Here is a 24,321-nt window from a genome sequence, read left to right as displayed (position 1 = left end):
AATGAGTCTTGTACATGTATATGTAATGTAGAGTGGGGGTGGCGGGGGGATTTAGACAGTGTCTGGAATCCATTAGATGTTACACATTTTTATTCTCCCTTCCATGTTTATAAGGAAGGAACTAAAAGATGGGGCACGTTGCAGACAGTATATAGGAACTTAAATTCTATAGGAAAGCAGGCAGTACATGAATTATTTGGAAAGTTAACCAGTGCTAAATCTAGACTTTTCAAATAATGTATTTGTTAATTTTCTCTTAAGACCAGGATGTTTTCTCTTGAAGTCAAGACTCAGGTTTTGTGATTTCTGCTTAGTAAGTCCAGCTGAAGTTGCCGAGTTTAGGGCTGATGCATTTCCTGGAATGCAGATTGACAACTGCTGTTCTCAATGTTTAGTGGCATATGACTTCTACACCCAACATGAGTGACATTTCCTGCAAAAAACGGGATGACTATCTGGAGTGGCCGGAGTATTTCATGGCGGTAGCCTTCTTGTCAGCACAAAGAAGCAAGGACCCAAGTTCCCAGGTAAACCAGTCTTGTAGGAGGATGTTCAGATCCTCGCAGAGATGTACACAAAGAGCAGGTGAGGGAAACTCTCGGAAAACGTAAAGTAAATCTGTTGTACCATGTGCAGTATCGTCTCTCCCAAGCTTCTGACTCATCTCCTGCGTCCCCAGGGGCACTCGAGCTATTCCTAGTTATAATGTTTCTCTGTTTCTAGGTGGGAGCCTGCATTGTGAATACAGAAAACAAGATCGTTGGGATCGGGTACAATGGGATGCCAAATGGGTGCAGCGATGACCTGTTGCCCTGGAGGAGAACAGCAGAAAACAAGCTGGATACTAAATACCCTTATGGTAAGGAGCCTTCAGATTCCATCCTGCGTCCCGTGCTAACCTGTTGAGTGTTTCATTGAAAAAGTTAGTCTTTCAGTGAACGTTGGAAAAGGGGAGATTGTAATGAACTACCCTGTCTTCCTCTACCCCCCTTTGAATAATGTTTTAATTAATTCTTTGATAATTTTAGCTAAGATTTATATGTTTTTGCTTATGGACATGTTTGTGCCTGCATGGGTTTATCTTATATGCACTATGTAGGTGCAAGAGACTCTAGATGCTACAGGAGAGTGTCGGATCACTTAACTGAAGTTTACAGGCATTTGTGGGCCTGCTGTGGCTGCTGGGAACTAAATCTGGGCCTCTCTCTAGCTCCTCCTGCCCCCATCTCTTCGGTTTCTAGGAGAGCCACTGACGGAGGTGTGGTGATTATTATACAGGCTTGCTCTGATTGTCCTGGTCTTTGTTCCCGTGCTGAGTGTGGTGTATTTCACAGTGGGCTGATAGCCTATAGACACCAAGTCGTGCATTGGAGGCCACAGCCCTTTACTGAGAGAGTAGGGGCATGTGTGAGGGGCTCTGTAGGTTGTTTTTGTATTTGGGGAAAGCAGAGTCAGTTTGCCAATATAGTGCTCAACCAAGCAGGGCTTGCCCATGCTCTGCTGAGACACAGAAGATTCAGCCTCTTGGCCACATGAGGACATGACTCAAGTACATCTCTGGGAACCAGTTAGCAGACTGAGCTGGACATCAGGAGGTGGGTGGTACAGATGCTCTGCCTGTTGCTTCAGTCTCTAGTCCCACAGTGGGCTGTGCACAAACCCAAAGGTGGAAGTTTACAGATGAAGACTAGCATGTACTATTAAAAAAATCAATTCACTATAGGCATCAGCCGGTGGTGTCAGTCTGTCCCAGCCGGGTACCGAGCCCATGATCACATGTTTTTCCTTGCCGAGGCCTCCCAGATCTCTGAGTTAGCTCTCTCCTCCCTGGCCAGCTGCTGCCAAACCCATGCTTCTTGTCGTGTTTATTATTTAACCAATTAGGGGAAATGCCACTACAGAAGATCTTTGACTTGGCTGTTGGACTGTTTACCTTGAGATTAGGAGAGGGTGCTGGATTAGTTACTTTTGCTATGACCAAACTGACAGAAACGACTTCTGGGAGGAAGGATTTATTTGGGCCCTCATTTTCAGAGGCACTTTAGTCCATCTTGGTGGGAATGTATGATATTGGGGGTGACCCTGCTCTTGGCCTTAGAAGTGAGAAGTAGTTACTGTCTGGTTCACATCCCATGAACAGTTCAACCTTTGTAGAACTTTGGGGAGGTATAACCTTTAAAGGCCCACCCCCAGTGACCCATTTGCTAGTGAAGCCCCTTTTCTTTTTTCTCTTTTTTTCCGAGCTGGGGACTGAACCCAGGGCCTTGCGCTTGCTAGGCAAGCGCTCTACCCCTGAGCTAAATACCTAACCCCCCCCCCCCCCCCGTTTCTTTTCATTTTCTTTTCTGTCTTTCTTTCTGTCATCATCATCATCATTATTACTTTTTTGTTTTGTTTTTCTCTTTCAGTTGTGAGTTCTGGTTTCTTTTTCTTTTTTTTTTTTTTTTAAAGATTTATTTATTTATTTCATGTATGTGAATACACTGGCTGTCTTCACACACCAGAAGAGGGCATCCAATCCCATTCCAGATGGTTGTGAGCCACCGTGTGGTTGCTGGGAATTTACCTCAAGACCTCTGGAAGAGCAGTCAGTGCTCTTAACCACTGAGCCATCTCTCCAGCCCTTGTTTTGTTTCTCAAGACAGCATTTCCCTGTGACGTTCTGGCTGTCCTGGAACTAGCTCTGTAGACTAAGGTGGCCTTGAACTCAGAGATCTGCCTGCCTCTGCCTCCACCTCTCGAATGCTGGGATTAAAGGTATGAGTCACCATGCCTAGCAAAAAAAAAAATCCTCATTTCTTAAAAAAGTTGTCCACTGTCGAAAATAGCTTCACAAGCTGTGGACCCCAACGTATAAGCCTGTGGGGACATTCTAGATTGGAACTGCGGCAGGCACTTCCTGCACTCTCCTCAGCCCCAATGGGACCCCCTCCAGAGGTGATGTGGAAGAGACGAATCAGCTTTGTTTTGCTCGCTCCTGATCCTCTGCCTACATAGGTAATTCCAGAAGAGTCAAATTGGGCTGCATATGCTGGTTTTTGACTACGTAGTGTTTGTTACACCAGGTATGGAACAGATTGTCTCTGTTGGAAGCAAAGTAGATTAAGGTCACCAAAAAAGGGGAAGAATTGTGTCTTCCTGAAATCAAGTTCCAGGTATCACTTCGTTTGTTGAGTCTTCCCTTGTAGGCTTTCCCTCCATGTAGAGAGAATGTCTTGTGTGTTGGGATGCATCATCTGTCAGTAATCAATCTGATGGCCTATGGCTTAGGCAGGAAAGAGGAGGTGGGACATCCGGGAGGCATTCTGGATTCTGGACTGGTGCCAGGCATTGGTGAGTCCCTCGGGAAGATGTGACACAGATGCATGGGCTTGAGCACAGGTAACCAGCCACGTGGCAGAACCTAGATTGGAATACATGGATTCTATTTTAAGTTATGATGCAGTCAGAGAAGAGCCTAGTTATATGGCCAAGGTATGTCTAAATATAATTTGAGTCTGAGTCTTATTTCTTTGAACATGGGGCTGGAGGGCAGAACCAGACCAAGCACCTCTGGACGCTTCTTGTGAACTATGCCATGTCTGTGTTTAGTCTAATTTAGCTATTTTAACTAATGTTCTCTTCTTAAGTAAGCCCTGTAAGTTTCCTTATAAACCACCTAAGGACATCCTGGGTGTTTGGATGGAAAAGGAGAGAGGTTCCCGAAGAAGAGAAGGATTTGAGGAGCAGAGACAGCCACAAAGCACTTAGGGTTTTAGGGTCTAAAAAATAGTTCTGTGACTAAGGGGCTTTAATAGAGAGTTCATTTAATTTCACCCCCTGGTAGGAGCGGCAAGAACATAGATAAAATTAGGAGGGTTTAAAACGGTCTTCCAGGGCCTAGCTACAGCTCGAGGTCATGAGTTATGTGAAGGGCTTGCTAGCATATTTTAGAAACCTTGTCATCTTGACTTTGATTCTGTAAGCCTTTGATGGGAAGAAAGAAGGGAAATGATTAGTTGTTTTGAAGCCTATGCAAAAATAATTTTTCACAGCGCGGTTCGATGTCCCATATAAAAACGGTGAAGCAGAAGGGTCGATATGTTAAAGATCTACATTGAAACGTATGACTTACTCCAGTCAATATTTCACTGAGTCGGGACAGTGACGTATGAGTCCTTCCTCCGAGCTCCGGGAAGGAGGGTTTCTTAGAGACATCAGTCTGTTGTACTCAGACTGGTTGCTAAAGATACCAGTGGATAGGGAGTAGTGTGAGGGTCCCTAGTGGTCACTGGGCACTTCTGAAAGTGGGACTTGTGCCTTCTTTAGTCATTGAGAGTCCCATCTGGTACCCTAGAAACCAAAGACTGAATTCCATTCTCTCACGCGCGTACACACACACACACACACACACACACACACACACACACACACACACACTACACCACACACACACTACACCACACACACATACATACACATTCCACAACACACACATATCAAACACACACACACACTACACCACACACACACTACACCACACACACACTACACCACACACACATACATACACATTCCACAACACACACACATATCAAACACACACACACACACACACACACACACTACACCACACACACATACATACACATTCCACAACACACACATATCAAACACACACACACACACTACACCACACACACACTACACCACACACACACTACACCACACACACATACATACACATTCCACAACACACACACATATCAAACACACACACACACACACACTACACCACACACACACACTACACCACACACACATACATACACATTCCACAACACACACATATCAAACACACACACACACACACACCACACACATATACACAGACACACACATCACACCACATACATACACATACCACAACACACACATATCCAACATACACACATATACACAGACACACACTTCACCACACACATACATACACATGCACACACACACACACATCACCACACACCACACACATACCACAACACACATATCCATCACACACACATACACACACACACACCACACATAGACACACACTGTACCATATACATACCCATACACATAGATACACACTGCACCACACACATACACACACATACATAACACACACTCACACACACACAGAGATACACATACCATATTCACTCACACACCACACACACACACACACACACACACACACACACACCCTCCCCATCACCTGGTGCTCTGTAACCTCCAGAGTGACTGGCTTTGTTCTGAGGCTGTCACCTTTTGTCCAACATGGGGAGAGTGCCTTTCAGAGTGGCTTCCCCGGAGGAAATAAAGCCACACAGGCATTTGGCCAACCTCGCTGATTGTTTTTTATTGAAGAGCTGCTGAGTTTCTGAGCACTGGATGTCCGTCTCCATTATTTCTTATCATCCATCCGATACCTTTAGGTTTTCAGAGCTCTTTGCCCTCGCTTATCAATTATTCATTTTATGTGTAGCTGTGTTAGAATGTAGACAATTTTCTTTCACGAGAAGAAGCTTGTAATTTGATGTACCATAAAAATTGTAGAAGGTATTAAATGGTTTTTAAAAGGCATTTAGCATTACTACCGTCGTAAGACGCATAAAGATGGGCTTTAAGTCTAAATTGTGAAGACTGTGTACACTGGACATTCATTCTTGCCTTCCCTGGGCTTTTCATGCCACTGAGAGGAGAGTGTTCAGATTGCCTGGGATCTAGGAGGAACACTTGCTGGTGTTAAGGTGTTTTTAAAACCTCTGCCTTAAGATTACAAATTTTAATTTAAAAAAGTAAGGGGTCGCAGCCAACCGTTGAACTGAGCATGGGGTCCCCAATGGAGTAGTTAGAGAAAGGACTGAAGGAGCTGAAAGGATTTGCAGCCCTAAAGGAAGAACAACAATATCAACTACCAGACCCCCCAGAGCTCCCAGGGACTAAAACACCAACACCTGGAAGGACCCATGGCTCCAGCCGCATATGTAGTAGGGGATGGCCTTGTAGGGCATCAGTGGGAGGAGAGGCCCTTGGTCCTGTGAAGGCTCGATGCCCCAGTGTAGGGGAAATGCCATGTCAGGGAGGTGAGAGGGAGTGGGTGGGTAGATGGGGGACCACCCTCATAGAAGCAGGGGGAGATAGCAGGTTTCTGGAGGGGAAACCGGGAAAGGGGGAAAACATTAGAAATGTAAATAAAAAAAATCCAATAAAAGAGAAAATTTAAAAAAAATGTAAGGGACTGGCCGTATGGGATAACTCTTTTCCTCCTCACCTACATTATTGGTCCCTTCCACAAGGAAGGATAGACATATGGATCCCTTAAAGATTTTCCAAGGCTCTGCTCCACTGGTTCTTAACTGCTGAATAAGCGGGTCAGTAAGGACAGATTTCTGTTGTTACCTTGTTGGAGTAAGGGCAGATCAGTGGTGAGGCACACCTTTAGGGGTGTCTTTGAGGACGGGTTTAGATGGGATTGGCTGACAGGGTAAGCCGGGCCCGGAACATGGCTGGCACATTCATGGCTGAGGCCCTGTCCTAAAGGAATGAGGAGAAAGCAGAATGAGCCCCAGTGCTTCCTATTTTTTGTTCTTGGGTCTGCTGTGATGTAAGCAAGAGGTTCGAGCCGCCACTCGCCACTCGCCACTCGCCACTCGCCACTCGCCACTCGCCACTCGCAGGAGCTGGTCCTGCTCCTGTGCCTCTCCCAGCGTGATGGAGCCTTCTTCTCATAAGTGACTCAGCCAGGCATTTTTGTCAAGACAATGGGGAAAGTATCCCGGACAAAGACCCTCACGGAATTGGGAAAGCTTCAGGCCTTTGAGGACATCAAAGTCCTGCACATCATCGAATGTCATCAGTGCTTATGTTAATGGCTCTTGTTTTTGTTTCTCAAGACAGGGTTTTTCTATGTAGCTCTGGCTGTCCTGGAACTCTGTAGACAATGCTGGCGTGGAGCTCACAGAGATCTGCCAACTCTGCCTTGCAAGTGCTGGGACAGCGCTGCCTGCCTTACGTTAATTTCTTACTAATCCAGTGACATCCGTATGTGCCTGGGAAGAGTTCTTGGACCATCCTAGGTCCTTGCTACGTCCTCCTTAGTACCCCATGTATACTTTCAGTCTCCCCCTTTCAAAGTAACTTCCGTTTGTTACATCTGTACGTTGGCATCTAATTCCTATACAGGGTCTCTGTTGTTAATCTGTCTGTACCTACCTATCTACCTATCAATCGTATATTTAATGGAGTATCTTTTATTTGATCTTGGACAGTTTCATACATGTAAACAATGTATCTTGATCGAATGCACCTTGACTCCTCCCCCACACACCCCTTCCTCTGTCTTTTACGTTTAACCCACTGAGTGCAGCTAGTGCTGCCAGTTGGAATGCTGGCTGCTTTTGTTGGTTTGATCCCGGGCAGGTAATCCGTCACGGCTGGTGTGAGTTCATGAGCACCACAGTCATGTCACGTCTAGAAGACAACATTCACAGCACACCTCCCTGTCTTCTACTTCTTACATTCCTTCTGCTTCCTCTTCTGAGACATTTTCTTGGAGGGGACAAGTATTGATGTGGATGCCCCACTTAGGGCTGAGCACCCAGTAGTCACTTACTGTCAGTTCTTCGATTTGGCTGTGAGTCTCTGCAGTAAGTTCTGGCTACCGCAGAGAGAGGTTTAAGTCATACAAAGTGGCTTTCAGGTTTTTTGTTTTGTTTTGTTTTTTTTCAAAGATTTATTTCATGTATGTGAGTACACTGTCGCTGTCTTCAGACACACCAGAGGAGGACATCGGGTCCCCATTACAGATGGTTGTGAGCCACCATGTGGTTGCTGGGAATTGAACTCATGACCTTTGGAAGAGCTCTCAGTGCTCTTAACCGCAGAGCCATCTTTCTAGCTGGTGGCTTTCAGTTTTATACTTGACCAGCCACCATTATGAACAAAGAACTGCCCTGTGGGCCAGCTTGTCAAGAAGGAAGGAGATAGAGATTTGGGGAATGGTTATCACAGGGGAGGATCCCACCCAGCTAAGTTTATTGTCTGTTTTTAAAGACAGGCAGATTCTTGAGTTCAAGGTCAGCCTGGGACAGAGGGAGTTTAGGTTCAGGCCCAGTCATGGTAAGGAATGGTAATCTGGATAGGATCCCGCCCAGCTAAACTTACTCTCTGTGCTTACAAAGGCAGACAGATCTCTGAATGCAATGTTAAGAAAGAAAAGGATGTATCTGCTGTCCTTTTCTAAATTTCAGGGAGGCCGAGGTCAGGGGAAGCTGACTCAAGGGATAATCAAAAGGCCAAGTGGGGTAATGACTGAACTGATATGTAAATGAGATGAGCTATCCAGAGAGTTTTTAGAATTATTTTTTCTAGCAAGAGAGACCTGTCTCAAGCAGAGGGCTGCTGTCTGGAACTCTGACTTGAGCAGAACACAGAACATCAGGGTTAGCTTGAACCACGATTGACTTCAAGCTGTCTTTTCGCTGCTCTCAAATACCCCTTCTCTCGAAAAACCCTCTCCAAGTCAAGGGTAGTCCTTGGCAGGTCCTTCATAGAACCTTTTGGCACTGTGAAAGCTAGTTAGTAGGGAGGAATATTTTAGGTCAGCTGCAGTTTGATTTCTCTGTAACCAAAGCATCTTGTGTCAGCAATAGGGTTTTTATCGTCTAATTCTGGTAGACACCTAAGAGCAGTGGCAATAGGTACAGTTACTTCTTGAAGATCAAGTACCTGGGGGTGGTGGCTGGCCTAGTGTAAAACTGAAAGCCACTCGCATATGACTTAGGTTAACATTTCTTCGAAGGAGTGTGGTAGGTGGCTTGTCTATTCTAGAATTCATGACTTGACAGCCTAATTCCAAAGTGATGGTATTTGGAGGTAGAACTCTTGGGAGGTGATTAAACCTTGAAGGCTGAGCTCTCATAACTGTCACCAAGGGCAATTGTACCCTTATGAAGGGACCCCAGAGAGGGCTTGTGTGCTGACTGGTCGTGTGTATCAACTTGACACAAGCTAGAGTCATCCGAGAGGAGAGGAAGAAGCCTCAGTTGAGGTAATTCCTCCATAAGATCTAGATGGAGGGCATTTTCTCAATTAGTTATCAATGCGAGAGGGCCCAGCTCATGGTTGGTGGTGCCATCCCTGGGCTGGTGGTCCTGGGTTCTATAAGAAAGCAGACCGAGCAAGCCAGGGGAAGCAAGAGAGTAGGAGCATCCCTATAACCTCTGCATCAGCTCCTGCCTCCAGGTTCTTGCCCAGTTTGAGTTCCTGCCCTGACTTCCTTTGGTGATGAATAGCAATGTGGAAGTGTAAGCTGAGTAAATCCTTTCCTTGCCAACCTGCTTTTTGATCAAAAAAAAAAAAAAAATGGTGCTTTGTCGTAACCCTAAGACACCATTGCTTTCCACCATTTAAGAAGACAGTAGTTTTCAAACCTGGACTAGGGCCCTCCCCAGAAGTCAGTCTGTTGTTGATCTTGGACTTCTCGTCATCAGAACAATAAATATAAAATATGGTATTTTATAATAGCAGCCCACAGTGACTAAGCCAGGGAGCCTGAAAACCATGTAAATCTGAGTTTACATGATTTATTAATTAATATTGAATTGAATTCTTCTTTATTCATTCTGTAAGCTTGAAGTCATTAGCCTTGATTGACAGTTTGTGGGGAGAAGGGAAACTCAGAATGCTTGTAGTAGAATAGAATGGCAGCCTTTCCTGGGCTCTCTCTCTAGAGGAAAAGAGAGAGACAGTTTTTAAAGGTTGTTTTTGTTCTCCCAGCCTAGGATCAAAACTTTATGAAACTGTTTGATTATAATGAAATTTTAATATGGAAAATGAAAATCCCCCTGCTAAAGAAACAATTCTTCAGCTCCTTCTCCCCCCCCAGCCCCCCCAAATCCAGAAGCTCCTGTGATGTCTCCTGTCAGTGGCAGGGAGAAGGCGGGGTTGTTCAAGTGGACACTTTCCAGAGGGACAACAGTTAAACCAGGAAGCAACGAATTTATCTAATTGGCCACATAAAAAGACTTGGGAAGAGTTTTATTTTTTTATGAGGAAGAGGTGGGTTGCTAAACTCATGATAAAGTATTTAGCTGACGTTTTTTAGTTTCTCTCTGTGAAATCCATTTCAGTGAAGAAGCACATTTCATTAAAATACAATTTTACAAGATGGAGGTTAAAATGCTCTGGGTAATTCAGATGCCGCTTGTTCCTTGGTTTTTTTAAGAACGTTTGGATGATACATACAGTTTACAGACTGCATGGCTATAGCAGAATCAAGTTCTTTCCTTGTTTAAGCTTCAGGAATTTTTTTTTTCTTTTTTTTTCGGAGCTGGGGACTGAACTCAGGGCCTTGCGCTTGCTAGGCAAGTGCTCTACCGCTGAGCTAAATCCCCAACCCCAGCTTCAGGGAATTTTATACAGTAGTTTTTATATTCCTATGAAGCCCCACATTTGCAGCTTCACTGTTTGTCATGGGTAAAGGACTTGGTGTGTGAGCACCCCTCTTAGCTCCACTTTCTTTCATCCCACATCAGGCAGGAAACAGGATTGCCGAGCTGACCATAGGATGCATTGCCCTATTAGGGATCCTAATTCTGATGTCCCTAGGGCACCTTGCACCTTTACTCTGACCGCATTTGGTGGGAGTGGAATTGTGGACTCCTACCAGATCAGTTCCTTTTTCCACAGGAGCACTTTAAAAAGAACATGGTGTTGCTAAGGCTCGAGGTGGTCATAGCAGGCGAGAGTGCTTGCTACATAAGCATGAGGCTCCGGGTTCAAATGCCGGGTACCCACAGAAAAGAAGCAGGGTGTAGCTTTGTACCCGGCAGCCCCAGTCCTGTTGAGGGCTGACGACAGGAGGATTATGGGGTGTGTTAGCCACCAACCTAGCTTATGCATGCACACCCACAAAGATGTGCACAGGGGAAACGGGCGGTGCCAAGGACACATTGAAAAACCAGGAATTAATTAAGGTGACAGAGCCACGTGGCAATTTCCACCACTTTTGCCAGCGTGTTGCAAAGCATCTTTAAATTCTGTATTTAAATTTAATCCTCATTCTTTTCTTACTTAGCATATTGTTAAGTGTGCAGAGATGTCATTTTAGTGACAACGAGTCGTTTGCCTTACCCCCTTGAACACTGACATTTTCCTGACTGCCATGCTTGTGATGTATTTCTTTGGCATCCAAAAGGTTAGTCTTGAGAAACTAATTTATCAAGAAGTTAGGAGACTGATCCTTCTTAAGCTTCGACTTCCTTGCCACTTGTAAAAGCGTCTTAGTAATTAAGATCGAATTTGTTCTTACGACGGCAATGGAAGCTGAATGCCCTCTGGTTTGGTTAGGCAGACCTGTGAATTTGATGATTTGCTGTTTCTCTCCATGCAGAATTTAATTTTCATGTGTAGCTCCCTGCCTGGCCGATCTGGAGTTGCAGCCTGACACCAGGCCTAATTGGAGACTTGTGCAGATAACTAATATAGCCAATGGAAACCCTTTGAGCCCTTGCAAAGGAAGGAAATCAGGTTGATTATTTTTATGATCATTTTGGTGTGGGAAATCAGGTATATTGGAGTTTTTTGCTAGTCACCTGTGTTACCCAGTTTAATTGTGTGTAAGCTGTCTTCAGGAAAAGTTTTATTGATATGTATCATTTCAATCAAATCAAGTCTGTTAATTTTATTCCAAGTGTCAGTGATCATTTCATTGTGAATCTCTAGAAAAGACGGACAGTAACAAAGTAATCCCTGTCCTTAAAGGGCAGATGTAGAAGAAGCTAAAGTGCTTGTCTGTGGTGATTAAACTTTGCCATGACCACTCCCTTAGGTCCACAAATCACAGAGATCCTGAAGCCCACTCACCTCAGAGAAGCAGGAAATAGTAGTGGTCCTCAAGCTCCTGATCAGAAGAGTGTTAAGGTGGAGCTTTGTACCCTACCTCCAAATCAGAGGTTGGCAGAAAAGTTAATATTTTCAAGAGAGTTGGTTAACTGCTTAACATTCATGCAGCTGTTAAACTGGTGGGTATAACTTGCCAGGTTAGCTGTTGTTACAGCCCAGGGGGTTTATAGCTGGGAGGCTGTTGATGACCTGACAACCCCCATCTCCAGTGGCCTCAAAAGCACCTTCCGGGATTATAAAAACTAACCAAAGGAAGTTCCTACTTGGTTTCTCCATGTCCTGTGACAGAGTGTGGTGGCTTCAGCAGTTTCATTACCACCAAGTTCTGGTGGGTAACCAAGAGCAAGAGCCTGTGTTATTTCCAGGGTGTAGGAGACTGGTGGAATGAAGGAAATGTCCTAAACTGCCCTGGGCTTTTTTTTAAAATAATCTACAGTGTCTGGAGGAAGAATTGTTCCTTCCCCTCTCCTGAATAGGGTAACAGTTCAATTCAAATCAATCTCAATCAGTGTCTCTCTCTCTCTCTCTCTCTCTCTCTCTCTCTCTCTCTTATAGTAGGTTTTCATATGGCTTTTCAAACATATTTTGGTGTTAACCCTTCCCCCACTGTCTCCTCTGCCCTCCCTTCCTCTCCCCTCCCCTATTCTCTTTTCCCCTTCATACCACCTGTGTTCTATCCTCTCCTTGACACCCCTCCCTCAGTAACCCCTTTATAGTGTCCCAGCTTCTCCAAGTATTCCCCATATTAAAAAGGACATGTGGCATTTGTGTCCTGGTTCTGGATTACCTCATTCAGTGTACTTTTTTTCCAGTTCCATCATAAATAGATATTTTTTAAATGTATTTATTATCTATGAGTACACTGTAGCTGTCTTCAGATGCACCAGAAGAGGCATCAGATCCCATTACAGGTGGTTGTGAGCCACCATGTGGTTGCTGGGAATTGAACTCAGGACCTCTGGAAGAGCAGTCAGTGCTCTTAACCACTGAGCCATCTCTCCAGCCCATAAATAGATATTTCTGATGTGTTGGGCTTATAGCTTGCTCAGCCTGCTCTTTTATAGAACCCAGGACCACCAGCCCAGGGATGGCACCACCCACACTGGGCTGGGCCCTCCCCCATCAATCAGTAATTAAGAAAATGCCTTACAGGCGTGCCTACAGCCTCATCTTATATCAAGTAGACATAAAACCAGTCAGCGTACAGCACAGATTCTCAGAATAGGGAGGGATGCCTGGTTCTCAGAGGGTTTGGTGTTTATATTGCCCTGTTCTCTTACCGGACGGATGGGGTTGTGCATGTCTGTAATATCTGCTCAGTAAACCCAGTGCACTGAAAACAGCCAGGAGCACATTCTCCTGAAAAGGCCCTGGGCCAGCCAGTGGGGGCCTTGGGGACGACCTCTTCTGCTTTGTTTCTTCTCAGTGATTGTGGGGTGTTTAGAAACACCACTTGGCATGTACTTCTTACTGTCTGTCTGTCTGCCTATCTGTCTGTCTGCCTGTCTGCTTAACACGGGTGTGCTGCCTCTCTGTGCACTGATTGTTTTTGTGGAGCAGTGCTCTTTCAGAGATCAGAGAACAAATTGGGGAGTGGTTCCCTTCTCCGCCTCTAGGAAAGCACTTGGCATGGAATGCTGGGATTGAGAGGTCTGCATGCCTGCTTCTGGGATTTCGAATTTTATTGGCGCTGTTTATATGGATTCTGGGGTTGAACTCAGGCTGACAGGTTTGTGTGGCGGGTGCTTTTATCTGCTGAGACACCTCACCTTCCTGACCTCCCAGTCTCTTTAGGAAACATTGCTGAAGACCCTACCAGTTCTGTAACTTCAAGGGAAAAATATGGACGGGGTAACCTAACTGATTGTATGTGATTAGCACTGCTGTGTTTACTGCGTTCTGAAGGCTTTCTCAAGCAAGACTGCAAGCTATGACAGGGTGTTTGGGAGTGACGGGAGCCATCAAATGACCTAAGGATGGATTAGTGGATGGCAGCAGCCTGCCTCCTTTCCTCCCTCCTTCCCTCTTTCCCTCCTTCTCCTAACGCTGTAGTTCTGATTCTGTTACTGCAATGCTGGAACCCAGGGCCTCATGTGTGCATTGTAGGTAAGTTCTCTCTGCCCCATCTCCAGCTCCATAGTTCTGAGGTAAATATAAACCCGTTAGAGACAGAGTTCATGAGTAGGAGGGAGGCGCTAAAGAGTAGGGCTACCCCCCAACTGTGAAGATTAAGAGGCACAAAGTAAGAGAAGGATTGGGAGACAGCGGAGAGAGGAAAACATTTGTATAAAAGTGAGAGGATGCATTTGTCTGTTGGAGACCTGCTTAAAATTCTGTGAAGAGAGGTTGGTCCTTGAAGACCTTTTGTGAATCCAGCATCGATGCCTCGTTGGAACAGATGCCTGCTGGGCATTGGCAGACGTCACCGACAACAGTGAATGCTGACTGTTGGTGAGAGAGCAGAGGCTAGCCCACCGCCACCCTGCCGTCTGAAGGGCCGGTGCCAGCTACTTAACAGAGGTGCACGTTTCATTTCATCTCTGCGCCTCTTTCCAGTGATAGATGCCACAGTAAATTTAAAATATTGAGTACGATAACTGAGTATGAATTTTTAAATTCCGCAATTAAAACGCGTTGTTGGAACGCCATTAATTCTGAGTTTAGGTGAGCAGAGGGAAGCAGAACTCTGCCGGTTCTCCCTCTGTGGGTAAGTTATCTCTTCTCAGTAAATACAAACGGAGTCATCTAATCTTCAGCCAGCTTGGGTTTGTTGGCTAACGACGAGGTGGTCCCTCTCAGGGCATGTTGATTCCCTTTTAGAAGTATTTTATCCGTCATTGGCTTCCTGCAGAGTACTTTTCCCTGTGTGCTTGTTTACGCACGTATTCCGGGGACCCTCTCCAGATACTAAATCTGGATCTCCCAGAGTACAGATCTGTCATATGTATCCTGTTGTTTAGAATTTAGCTGTTTGTTAGAGCAGCCCAGAGAGGCTGAACCGGATTTTACGTGTGTGGAGTAGGGCTTTGGGGACAAGAGTGACCACAGAGCCCAGCTGGGAGGCAGTTGAAGGAGGGGGCAGCTTGGAGGTGCCAGGTGCTGGGGCAGGAGGTGCAGGTGACTGCACAATATGGCCACTTTGGAGATGGCACCAGCGCCAAGCAGATGGATCGATGAGGAGCTGGAGAGGGAGACTCACTCCTCCCAGTTCCAAGCTGTAGCCTACTGGAGTGGAGCCCACAGGAGGAGGAGCACGGTCTCGGGGAGATGAGGAAAAGCTGGGCTGTGGGAGCCCCCAGCAACGCTGTGTGCACACTGGGGATGGCGTGGTGATGCCCTCGCCTAGGATTGGACTTTTGCACATCTCCATGGGTGTGGTGAGAAGAGGGTGTCTGTACAGATACTGCCCCATGAGCACTCCAGCACTCGGAGGTAGGGTACATGTGAGGATCAGCCTGCACCAGAGTGTGACTTCAGGGAGCATGGCAGAGCTCTGTTAAGAGAAAGCGGGCGTCTCCCACCATGTCCAGGTCTGCCCGGAACTCTGTAGATTAAGTGTATGTGGGTTTGGGTTTATCAAGGTTGCCAACAGCGCTTTGATCAGTGGTAGGCTTCAGAGCCAGATTGGAGCAGGTCGAAGGAAGGGCAGAAGGCGAGGAAGAGGGGTGTTCTGACATAAGTGGTCCTGAGCACAGCAGTAGGACAGTGTGGGGCTGAGACAGGGCTGGGCAGTTGGTGAGGTGTAGGAGATTTTATTTTTAGCTTCTTTTTTTTTTTTTAAGTCATGCATTTTTTGATTAAAATCATTCAGTGGATCGAGAGAAACCAAGAAAAGGGGAAAGAGGTGAAGCGTTTCAGGACAGGGGCGGGGATGGCTTCCCAAGTTAACTGTTTAGCGAGAGGAAGAAGGGAGCATCTAAGGCAGAAAGGGGCCAGGTGACAGTGGCCACAGAAGTTTCTGCAGCTGCCCTGGGGTGGGAATTCCAGCTGGGGCAGGAGCCATCTGGAGGGGTGGGCGGAGGGTGCTTTGACCTGGGAGGATCTGCTGAAGGACTGCCCTGGGAATGTAGGGCTGTGTCAGCAGCTGCCTGCATTAACAGACTCCCGAGTTGGGTCAGTTTCATCCCACTCTTCCCCCACACTGAGGCAGGATCAGCACGTTGCCTGGAGCGGGCCTTATGGAGCTGGAGTTAATGAGCCCCAAAGCTTGGATCCTGACTCTCGGTCCAGTGCTCAGTGCACCCTCAGCTTCCCCTTTAAAAGCTAGGAACCCAAGAGGGAAGTTTGGAAGCTTTTGTTGTCTGTATTTACGTGACAGCCTGTCAGAGGGTGACGGTGACGGCACTCCGTCCCTCCTGGTACCTTTTCAGTACCTTCTAGGCATTGCACGGGTATTTCTTGTGAACAGTAGGAAGGAAGCTGGCCTGGCTTAGCCGCGGATGAAATGCAGCCATTTCTACAGCCTCCGCCTTCTGACCTGATTGTGTGCCCTTAGCACATAGGGAAGCAATGTAATTAGAGTTCTGGGGGCTTTATTATCAATAATGGAAACACCACAGTCAGAAATGTCTTTAGCCCTAAGCACTACCATTGGGGCTAAGTGGCTCCCCTGGGTGCCCTGAGTTGTTACCAGCAGCTCTGTTGAGAGGCAGGAGAAGGGGGCAGAGAATGGAGCGGGAACAGAGCAGTGGAGAGGGAAAAAGGAATGTGGATTCCTGTGGTTCGTCTGAAGTGTACCACACAGGGCCACCCAGTTACTCCTGTACGTACACACACACACACACACACACACACACACACACACACACACACACGGCGTTAATCTTAGTTACCAGGTAGATCTTGTGCTCTGTGCCCTTACAGGCAGAGTCTCAGGACAGAGGAGGGTATTTTTCTCCATCTCCCTGGTCAGGAGACTGAAGCTCATACTGAAGTCCATCAGAGTCCTGAACTGATGAGGTGGTGGGTGATGGACGAGCGAAGTGAGCACCGTAAGGAGGAGAGGCAGAGCCGGCAGCAGCTTTGAGACCTGGGGTGTGGTGTCCCGAGAGTGGCTCCAGCCTATGGGCTTGGGCCAGTTGTTCATGGATGTTAGAGAAGTGCGTGCTCAGAGCCTGGGCGCCTTGGCTGCTTTTGAGTAGCTTATGCCTTCTCTTCTGAACCCGGACCCCTTCCGTTGTCATATCTAGCAGGGACCTTGATTTTTCAGGCCTGAGGCTTGGCTCTTTTGAGTTGTCTTCCTTGCATGTTTTCGTTTTTATGTACAAGCTATGTACGCTGCTGCGTCTCAAGCAGAATTGTGTGTCCATGATGCCAGAAGGCAGTGAGATTGAATTCCTGATCGCCTGAGGAGAAAGGTCACTGGTTAAATGGGAGGCTGGGCATTAGGGTGCACACATAGTCCATTGGTTGGCTGGGCAAAAGTGCTATACTCAGGAAGCCCCTGATGGCCACCTCCTAGGAGTCCTAATCATGGGACCTCCTAGGGTTGAAACCACCTTTATCTGGAAAGTCCTAACTAGTGCTAACACAGCCTTCATTCGCTTGATTCTTTTCATTGCAAGTCTTTTCCCTCCACACTCCTCAGCTAACTGCACAGAGAAAGGCAGAATGTTATTATTCTGAGAGGCTAGGGGCTTCACCTTCCTGTAGTCAAACCCCAGGGTTGAGTAGTCTCAGTTCAAAAAGGCATTTATAATCCAGATATGCAGAAACAACATAACTTACAGATCCAGTTTCCCATCTGCCTGTGCACAGTGCATGTAACCCCGTGTTCTACATTTTCTCGACACCACACATATGTAGTCCTTTTCCTGAAGGACTTCTAGTGTTTGCTCCACTCTCTGGTGGGTTCCGAGCTCTTGGGGACAGGTCTCACTTATTCCCGAAGTCGTGGCATCCGGTTCAGACCTGATTGGATTAGACAGCTTTTGCAAGCCAGAGTTACAGGGGGAAGCTGAGAGTTTTAATGTTTCCTTTCTGAGCCAGGTGTGGTGGGCCACGCCTTTAATCCCAGCATGAGGAGGCTAACGGGAAAAACCAAAAAGTTTCTCAACTGCTATAGCCCAGTACCCAGGGATTATGTCTCACAAGCCCTGACTGAAGGGACTAAGGCAGAAAGGAAAAGGGTTGGGACAGCGGCTGCAAAGGGAAGAGGAGTGTGAGGTGAGCCCCGCAGCAAGGCCTGCTGGGTGGAATTGACTCTTAGCTCCCTATTTATTTCTCTCTCGTATTCTTCAGACCTTTGGAAAACCCTACTGATTAAGCAGCCTGCTTCTTTACAGTTATAAAACCTTGCTATAGGAGAAGGCCAGGTACAGGTGTGTGGAGGGTCCCTGCAAGGCAAGAAAGGGATCCCATCGAGGTAAAAATGAATTTAGATCAGCAGGACTTAGCTGGTGCTGGGTCAGAAACTTCTGGAATCTGACACCAGGAGGTTCATTGCAAGCTTATTGAAGTCAGTACCGTTTGTGAGAAAAGTCTCTGGTGTAGTGCTGTCCCCACTGCCAAGGAGGATTAGAGTGTGACTGTACCCAAACTCATTTGCAAAATAGATGTGACTTGGAAGGCAGGTTCTCTAGTTAAACACCTAGAATCTAGTGTAGTCTCTGAGACCGCAGAGATCTGAAGGCTGTCACGTGCATGTGACATCTCCCCTGTTGACTGAGAAACAGGAGCAAAGCTAAAAAAAAAACAAAGGTCTAGAGACGGGAAGTCTGGGGTAAGCATTCTGGGGATTTGGGTGAAGTCTCGCTGGGCAGATAGCAAAGGTCACTAGGTCATGAATAACAACCACTCCCAGGCTTTTGGGTGGACACAGGCATCCATCTCTTCTTTGAGGAGACAGCCCTGCAGTGATTAACATTCCTGTTGATGTCAGAGCACTCTAGTGGCATTGTTTGAGAGAATGTTCTAGAAATGTTGGTTTATAATTTGAGGCTATAAAAAGTGGGCCTCTGGGGTAGGGCGGTGTCTTGGGTAGTGGTGGGTTCCGAGGTGAGGCTGTTGTTAATTATCGACTTGGAGGACAAGGACTTGAAAGGCTGGCAGTGACATATGAGGCCTTGTCAGGGTATCTTTCAATAATTAAGAAATGGGTAGTTGAAACTCCATTTTCATTCTAGACACCCGAAGCAGCTCCTCACATGTGTCTCTCAGAGGTGCGTGCCTCTCCTCTTGCTGGTGGTTCCCGTCAGGCATCTGGACATTGCTGGGAGAAGTGGAGTCGACTGTGCTCCCGTTGATGTGCCCAGACTTAGTGACTCTGACACCTGGCTATGCTACCCCAGAAGCAAACTCACTTAGGCTCTGGTTTGGAGAATAATCACGAAAAGCGCTGTTATCAGAGCAGGAGGGACAGCTGGTTAGTATAAATTGAAAGAACCTAGCTCGAGTCTCAGGATGGTGTGCCCCAGGAAACACCGATCCCGGACGAGCCCCCAATGAAAGAACCTCAAAGAGAGACCCTCTCTAAAGTCTTGGGAAATCGCAGACCCCAGACACAGAGAGACCATTTTGGATGTAATAAGCAAAGGCGAGGTTTATTACGGAGATCTATTACGGGGATCTCCGGGTCAACACGTATCCTGCGCAGGAGACAGAGGTGTCGACCCCGAAGCTCAAAAGTCGGGTTTATATAGGGAAGGCTAGGGGGTTTGGTGCGGTTACACACAATTGGCTAATTTCTGGCGTGGCTATAAGTGATTGGCTCATTTAAACATCGCAGTGAGATTACAGCACAGCAGGAGAGTACATATTGACTGGAGCGTACAGGATTTTAGAAGCTAGGGGTGCATCAGGGTTTGAAGGACATCTGGTTAAGGTGTGACTCTGAGTAAGCTGGGGGAGGTGCCTTTCTGCCAGATGGTTTGAGTCAGTCCTGATAACTCGGGCTGGTTCCTGCATTCCTTTTCTTTATCTTTGTGGTCTGTTAGTCCTAGCAGCAGGGCGGGGCTGCCTGGACTTCACAGTGTTTAGCCCTGAGTCTGTGAATTTTGAAACTTACTCTTTTAACTTCATTTTTTTAAACCTTAAATCTGTATAATTTTCCTTTCAAAATCAGCCTTAAATTGGGGTACCCCATTTCATGTAGTTATTAATTGCAAGGTCAACTCTGAGAAAGGAGAAGACGTTCCTGGATTAGAAACAGGCTGGGTTTTTTTCCAGATTTTATGGGACTCCAGTGTTTCTCCTTATGGCTCAACTGGGGACTAGCTAAGATCACCAGGGAGTGGGGTGGAGAGGTTGGGGTGGTGGGGGTGACACCAGCTGCTGGGTTATACGTGCAACTCTTAGAATTTTTGTTTAGCATCGCTCAAAATATGGGTTTTTCTGTTTTCTCTTTCTCATCAAGTAACTGTAATGTTACCAGTGTCTAAAATAGATATTGTATGAGTCTTACATCAAATGAGATGGAAGTCAGATCTATAAGGTGTGGAATCTCTTAAATCTAACACGGATGGAGTACATCCTGTTAATTTGTCAAACTTCCTGAGACCCGCCTACACGAGACAGTGAGGATTAATCAAGCCCCAGTGAGAGAGAGTTTGAAAAATACAGTTTTCTAATTATACAATCTTTACAGTTAATGCGGTTCTGAATTCTGACAGTCAGTAATAAAGAAAGACAAGACCAGAGTGTATGAGTCGTTTTATAATCACCTGAAACAGGCACTGTGCTGACCAGGTACTTCACACACATTAATCTGCTATTTTAAGCAGTTATTCCTTTCACATGATGTTGGGCATCATTAAAGGGTTTGCGTCGCTCTTGGCGCTTATCGGACATCTGCGTTATTTGGGGATGTTTGGGTTTTTGCTTGGCTGTTGACATGAATGTTTCGTTAATAGTGGAAAAATTCATTTTTCTTTTGACAATATGTCCGCCTTACGAATAGTTCTTAAGCGTTGTGCATCTTCAGCTCTTTGTCTTGTTCTTACATGGGTCTAAAAATCTCATGGGAAGCTGTCAGATAGAGCCAGTCATGGTTGGTTTTGAAACATAGACATGCTGTGGGTTTTGTTTCAGATTCTAGGTATCCTTGTACCAGGTATCCAGATATCCAAGCAAGCAAGTCCTGGTTATAATTCATTTAACTGACTTTGTGACTTGTGAGTTGTAGTCCATGCTTGTAATCAATCCCAGGGCTCTGGCTAAAGAAAAAAAAAAAAGACCAGCTCAGGTTGTGTGGTGAGCGCCGGTCCAGCTGGGACTATATAGCAAAACAATGTTTGAAAACCCAGAATACCACAGAGACAGGCAGGCAGACAGACAGACAGACAGACAGACAGACACACACACACACACACACACACACACACACACACACGCATGCACGCACGCACACACACGGGTTGAGAGCGGGTAAGACTAGGACTCAGATCAGGCAGAGGGGAGGAGGGAGAGGGGAAAGGAAGAAGGGAAGGGCCAGGGAGGGTAATAGAGGGAGCGGATATGACTGAGGAATGTTCTATGCATGTATGAAAAGGGCACAGTGAAACCTATTATTCTGTATAATTAATATGCCCTAACCCCCCAAAAAATTGGATAGAAGAAAACTAGAGGTTATATCTGCATTACAATGAGACAGCTATTTTTAAAATTAGAGTAGCAGTTATTGAAATGATTTCTTCTTGAGAAGAAAGTTAACGTGCAGAGTGTCTGACCTCTGCTGCATGCATGAGGATCATGTGCGTGTTTAAGGGAGAAGGAAGTGGAGTTAGAGGGAAGCCACACTCAGCACCAAGAGAGAGCGAGGGCTGCAGCCTCGTGCTTGGGCAGTCAGAGTGTTAGGAAAGCCGAAAGGTGGTTTACTCGATGCTTTAGAATTTGCTTTCAGTCTAGCTGGCCAGGGCTTCTAGAAATCCACTTGTTTCCTCTGCCAGTTTCCCTGAGATGACAGGAAGGCACTACTGTGTCCCACTTTTATGTGGGTCTGCGTATCTGAACTCACACCCTCAGTCCATCTACTGAACTGTCTCCCAGCCTGTGTTTATCTTACTAAGTTTGAGATAGACTTTCCCAGAGCTGGTATTAATCGTGCAAACAGAATGCTCACTTCATCGAGAGCTCATAGGCCTTCTAATGAGCCTCCAGCACTGTCCCTCCTCCATTCTGTCTGCTCTAGGGAAGACTTCAAAGGTCAGGCATGTGGTTCTAAGTAAGCTTTATGGCTTGAAGCAGCTTTGGGGGTTACCTGCTCGTGATGTGTGTAGATAGCTAAGAAGTAAGCCCCAAGCATTCCACTCTGGTGCACACTAAGCAGATTGGATGCACCATTATCAAGCTGGTCAGTTGTCCCACCTTCAGGACAGTGCCTTACTTATTAGGGTTTCACTGCTGTGAAGAGACACCATGACCCTGGCAATTCTTACAAAAGAAAACATGTGGTTGAGGCTGGCTTATAGGTCAGAGGTTTAGTCCATTCCCACGGTGGGAAGCATTGGAGGCACACGGGCAGACATGGTGCTACAGAGGTCGCTGAGAATTCTCCGTCCAGGTCATCAGGCAGCAGGAAGAGACTGAGACACATTGGGCTTGACTTGAGCTTCTGAAACCTCAAAGCTCACCCTTGGTGACACACTTCCTCCCACAAAGCCACATCTCTTAATAATGCAATCTCTATGAGCTTCTGGGGGCCATTTTCATTCAAACCATCACTGACAGTGTTGGGCTTCAGGCCTGAGGCCCCAAGTTCTCCATAGATGTAAGAAGCTTGAAGGAGTGTCAGTGATACAGAGGCTGTGGAGAACCCCCCCGCCCCTTTCACCCTCCTTAGAGTCAGGCCTTAGGCTGGAAAGACACAGGGCAGATTTGAGACCCTGACCAGAGGGAGTGTGGGAGCTTCAAGGTGGGACTGAGATGGAGAGGTCCAGGATGAGGGGTTTACATTCCCCAAGGCTGCGGAGTCTTTGAACCTCCTTATTATGGCCAGGAGGCTCCTCTTATTTAGATAAGCCTCAGTAGGGAGGGGCTTCTGGGGAACAGTGTGTTATGGTTTCTGAAGTTTAAGGGGTGCAGGACTAGCTAGGCAGGAGCACCTGGCCTGGAGTCAGCTCTTCTGGGCCCCTCTTCAGATCGTGTGGTCTCTTCTGTGTCACGGCACTGTTGAGTGCATAGGCTCCTGGGTTGTGAACTGGCCTGTCTGACAGCTGCTCCTGTTACCCAGCACTCTCTCCATCCACAGGATTGCACTGTTCATCCTGCGACTTGAAAGGATGGAGGATGTCTATTTAGAATTTTCCACCATTTCCTGCCATATCAGAGGTTACCCAAGATGATTCTTCTTAGGGTGGCTTTCACTGACTAGCCTCAACCTCTAATGATCAACTTCGTTCCAAACTAGACAAAGGTAGTTAGAGTCCTGGGGACAATTTTTACAGATACAGGACACCATAATGCGGTGTAGTGACAGATTGGAGTCTCCGCAGTTCCCAATGTTAACTCCGGCCCCATCGCAGAACACGTCCCATTTCTGACATCTGGGTGAAGAGCTTTTTTGATATCTGAATGGAAGAGGAGAACTTTTGCAATTTCCCAACGTCACCATCAGTAACCAGGATCTGCATTTTCTCCTTTATTTATTCAATAAATACTTAGCACCATTATGTTCCTGGCACGGCATTAGCCTCTGGGGGAAGCTCCAGAGAACTTAGACGGTTAGGCTCTGCCCCCAAGGGAGGCATAAAGGAAACAATTAGATGGAATTGTTTTTAACACTGAACAGTGTTAACGCTAGCATCCTGTCATCTTGGTCACGGGGGGGGGGGGGGGGGGGGGGGGGGGGGGGAGGCAGTGGATACCTCTTAGAGGCCATGCAGCCACTCCAACCTTTTCTGAGCTTGCTCCTTGCCCTTCCCATGGCTTTTTATCTGGCAGCGAGACTTGGGGGACAGAACTCAAGCCCGTCTGGCCTGCAGTTGCTCTCTGATGATGGTTTGTGATTTAAGGAATCACAGATTGTTTCTTTAGCTCCTTGGATTGCCAGAGAGTGCCTCTTCTCACTCACGGCTGAGGACACTTAATACGTGGTATGGATTCCTACTTTGAGGATGTAGCCGACACTTCCTGAGAGAGCTCTTGCTAGTATCTTCCTGACAAAACGCTGCCTGGCAACCGTAGCACGGGTCATTGCTACCCCATGGGACACTGGGAAGCTGGTCCTTCATCTTTCCAACCCTGAACAGATTCTCCGTAAATGTGCTTGACTGTATGAGCAAGTAGTGGTTAGAATGTGTGTGCTTGGTACCTGCAGACCATCAGCGTCGAATGTGGAAGCTGGTGGCTGGAGATGGAGCGTAGAGGACATTTTTGAAGGGACCCGTATTTGTTTTCTGGGAGTTATATATGGTTTGGACCGTGCTCAGAGACTCAGTTGACTAGTATATGTTGGGG

At 46.6% G+C, this 24,321-nt stretch overlaps 2 protein-coding genes across 8 annotated transcripts in view; one reads left to right on the top strand and one right to left on the bottom strand.

Moving 5' to 3' along the window:
• Erich1 (glutamate-rich 1) overlaps positions 1-24,321 on the bottom strand; it is a gene marked incomplete at its 5' end in the record, with an annotated part of 52,793,804 nt that overhangs the window by 31,461,798 nt on the left and 21,307,685 nt on the right.
• The window catches only part of Dctd (dCMP deaminase), a 31,619-nt gene that overhangs the window by 991 nt on the left and 6,307 nt on the right, over positions 1-24,321 (top strand). For 6 of the 8 annotated variants that reach the window (XM_087587860.1, XM_087587858.1, XM_087587859.1 and 3 more), the window contains 2 exon segments: positions 396-527; positions 724-859. In XM_087587860.1, coding sequence (XP_087443986.1) covers positions 402-527; positions 724-859 — 262 coding nt within the window. In that variant the 5' untranslated portion in view covers positions 396-401. 8 annotated transcript variants of the gene reach the window in all.

Source organism: Rattus norvegicus, chromosome 16, assembly GCF_021556685.1.
Source record: "Rattus norvegicus strain SHRSP/BbbUtx chromosome 16, alternate assembly SHRSP_T2T, whole genome shotgun sequence".
In the NCBI taxonomy this organism is placed as follows: domain Eukaryota; kingdom Metazoa; phylum Chordata; class Mammalia; order Rodentia; family Muridae; genus Rattus; species Rattus norvegicus.
Note: the sequence above shows the minus strand (reverse complement) of the source record. Positions and strands in the feature narration are given on the sequence as shown.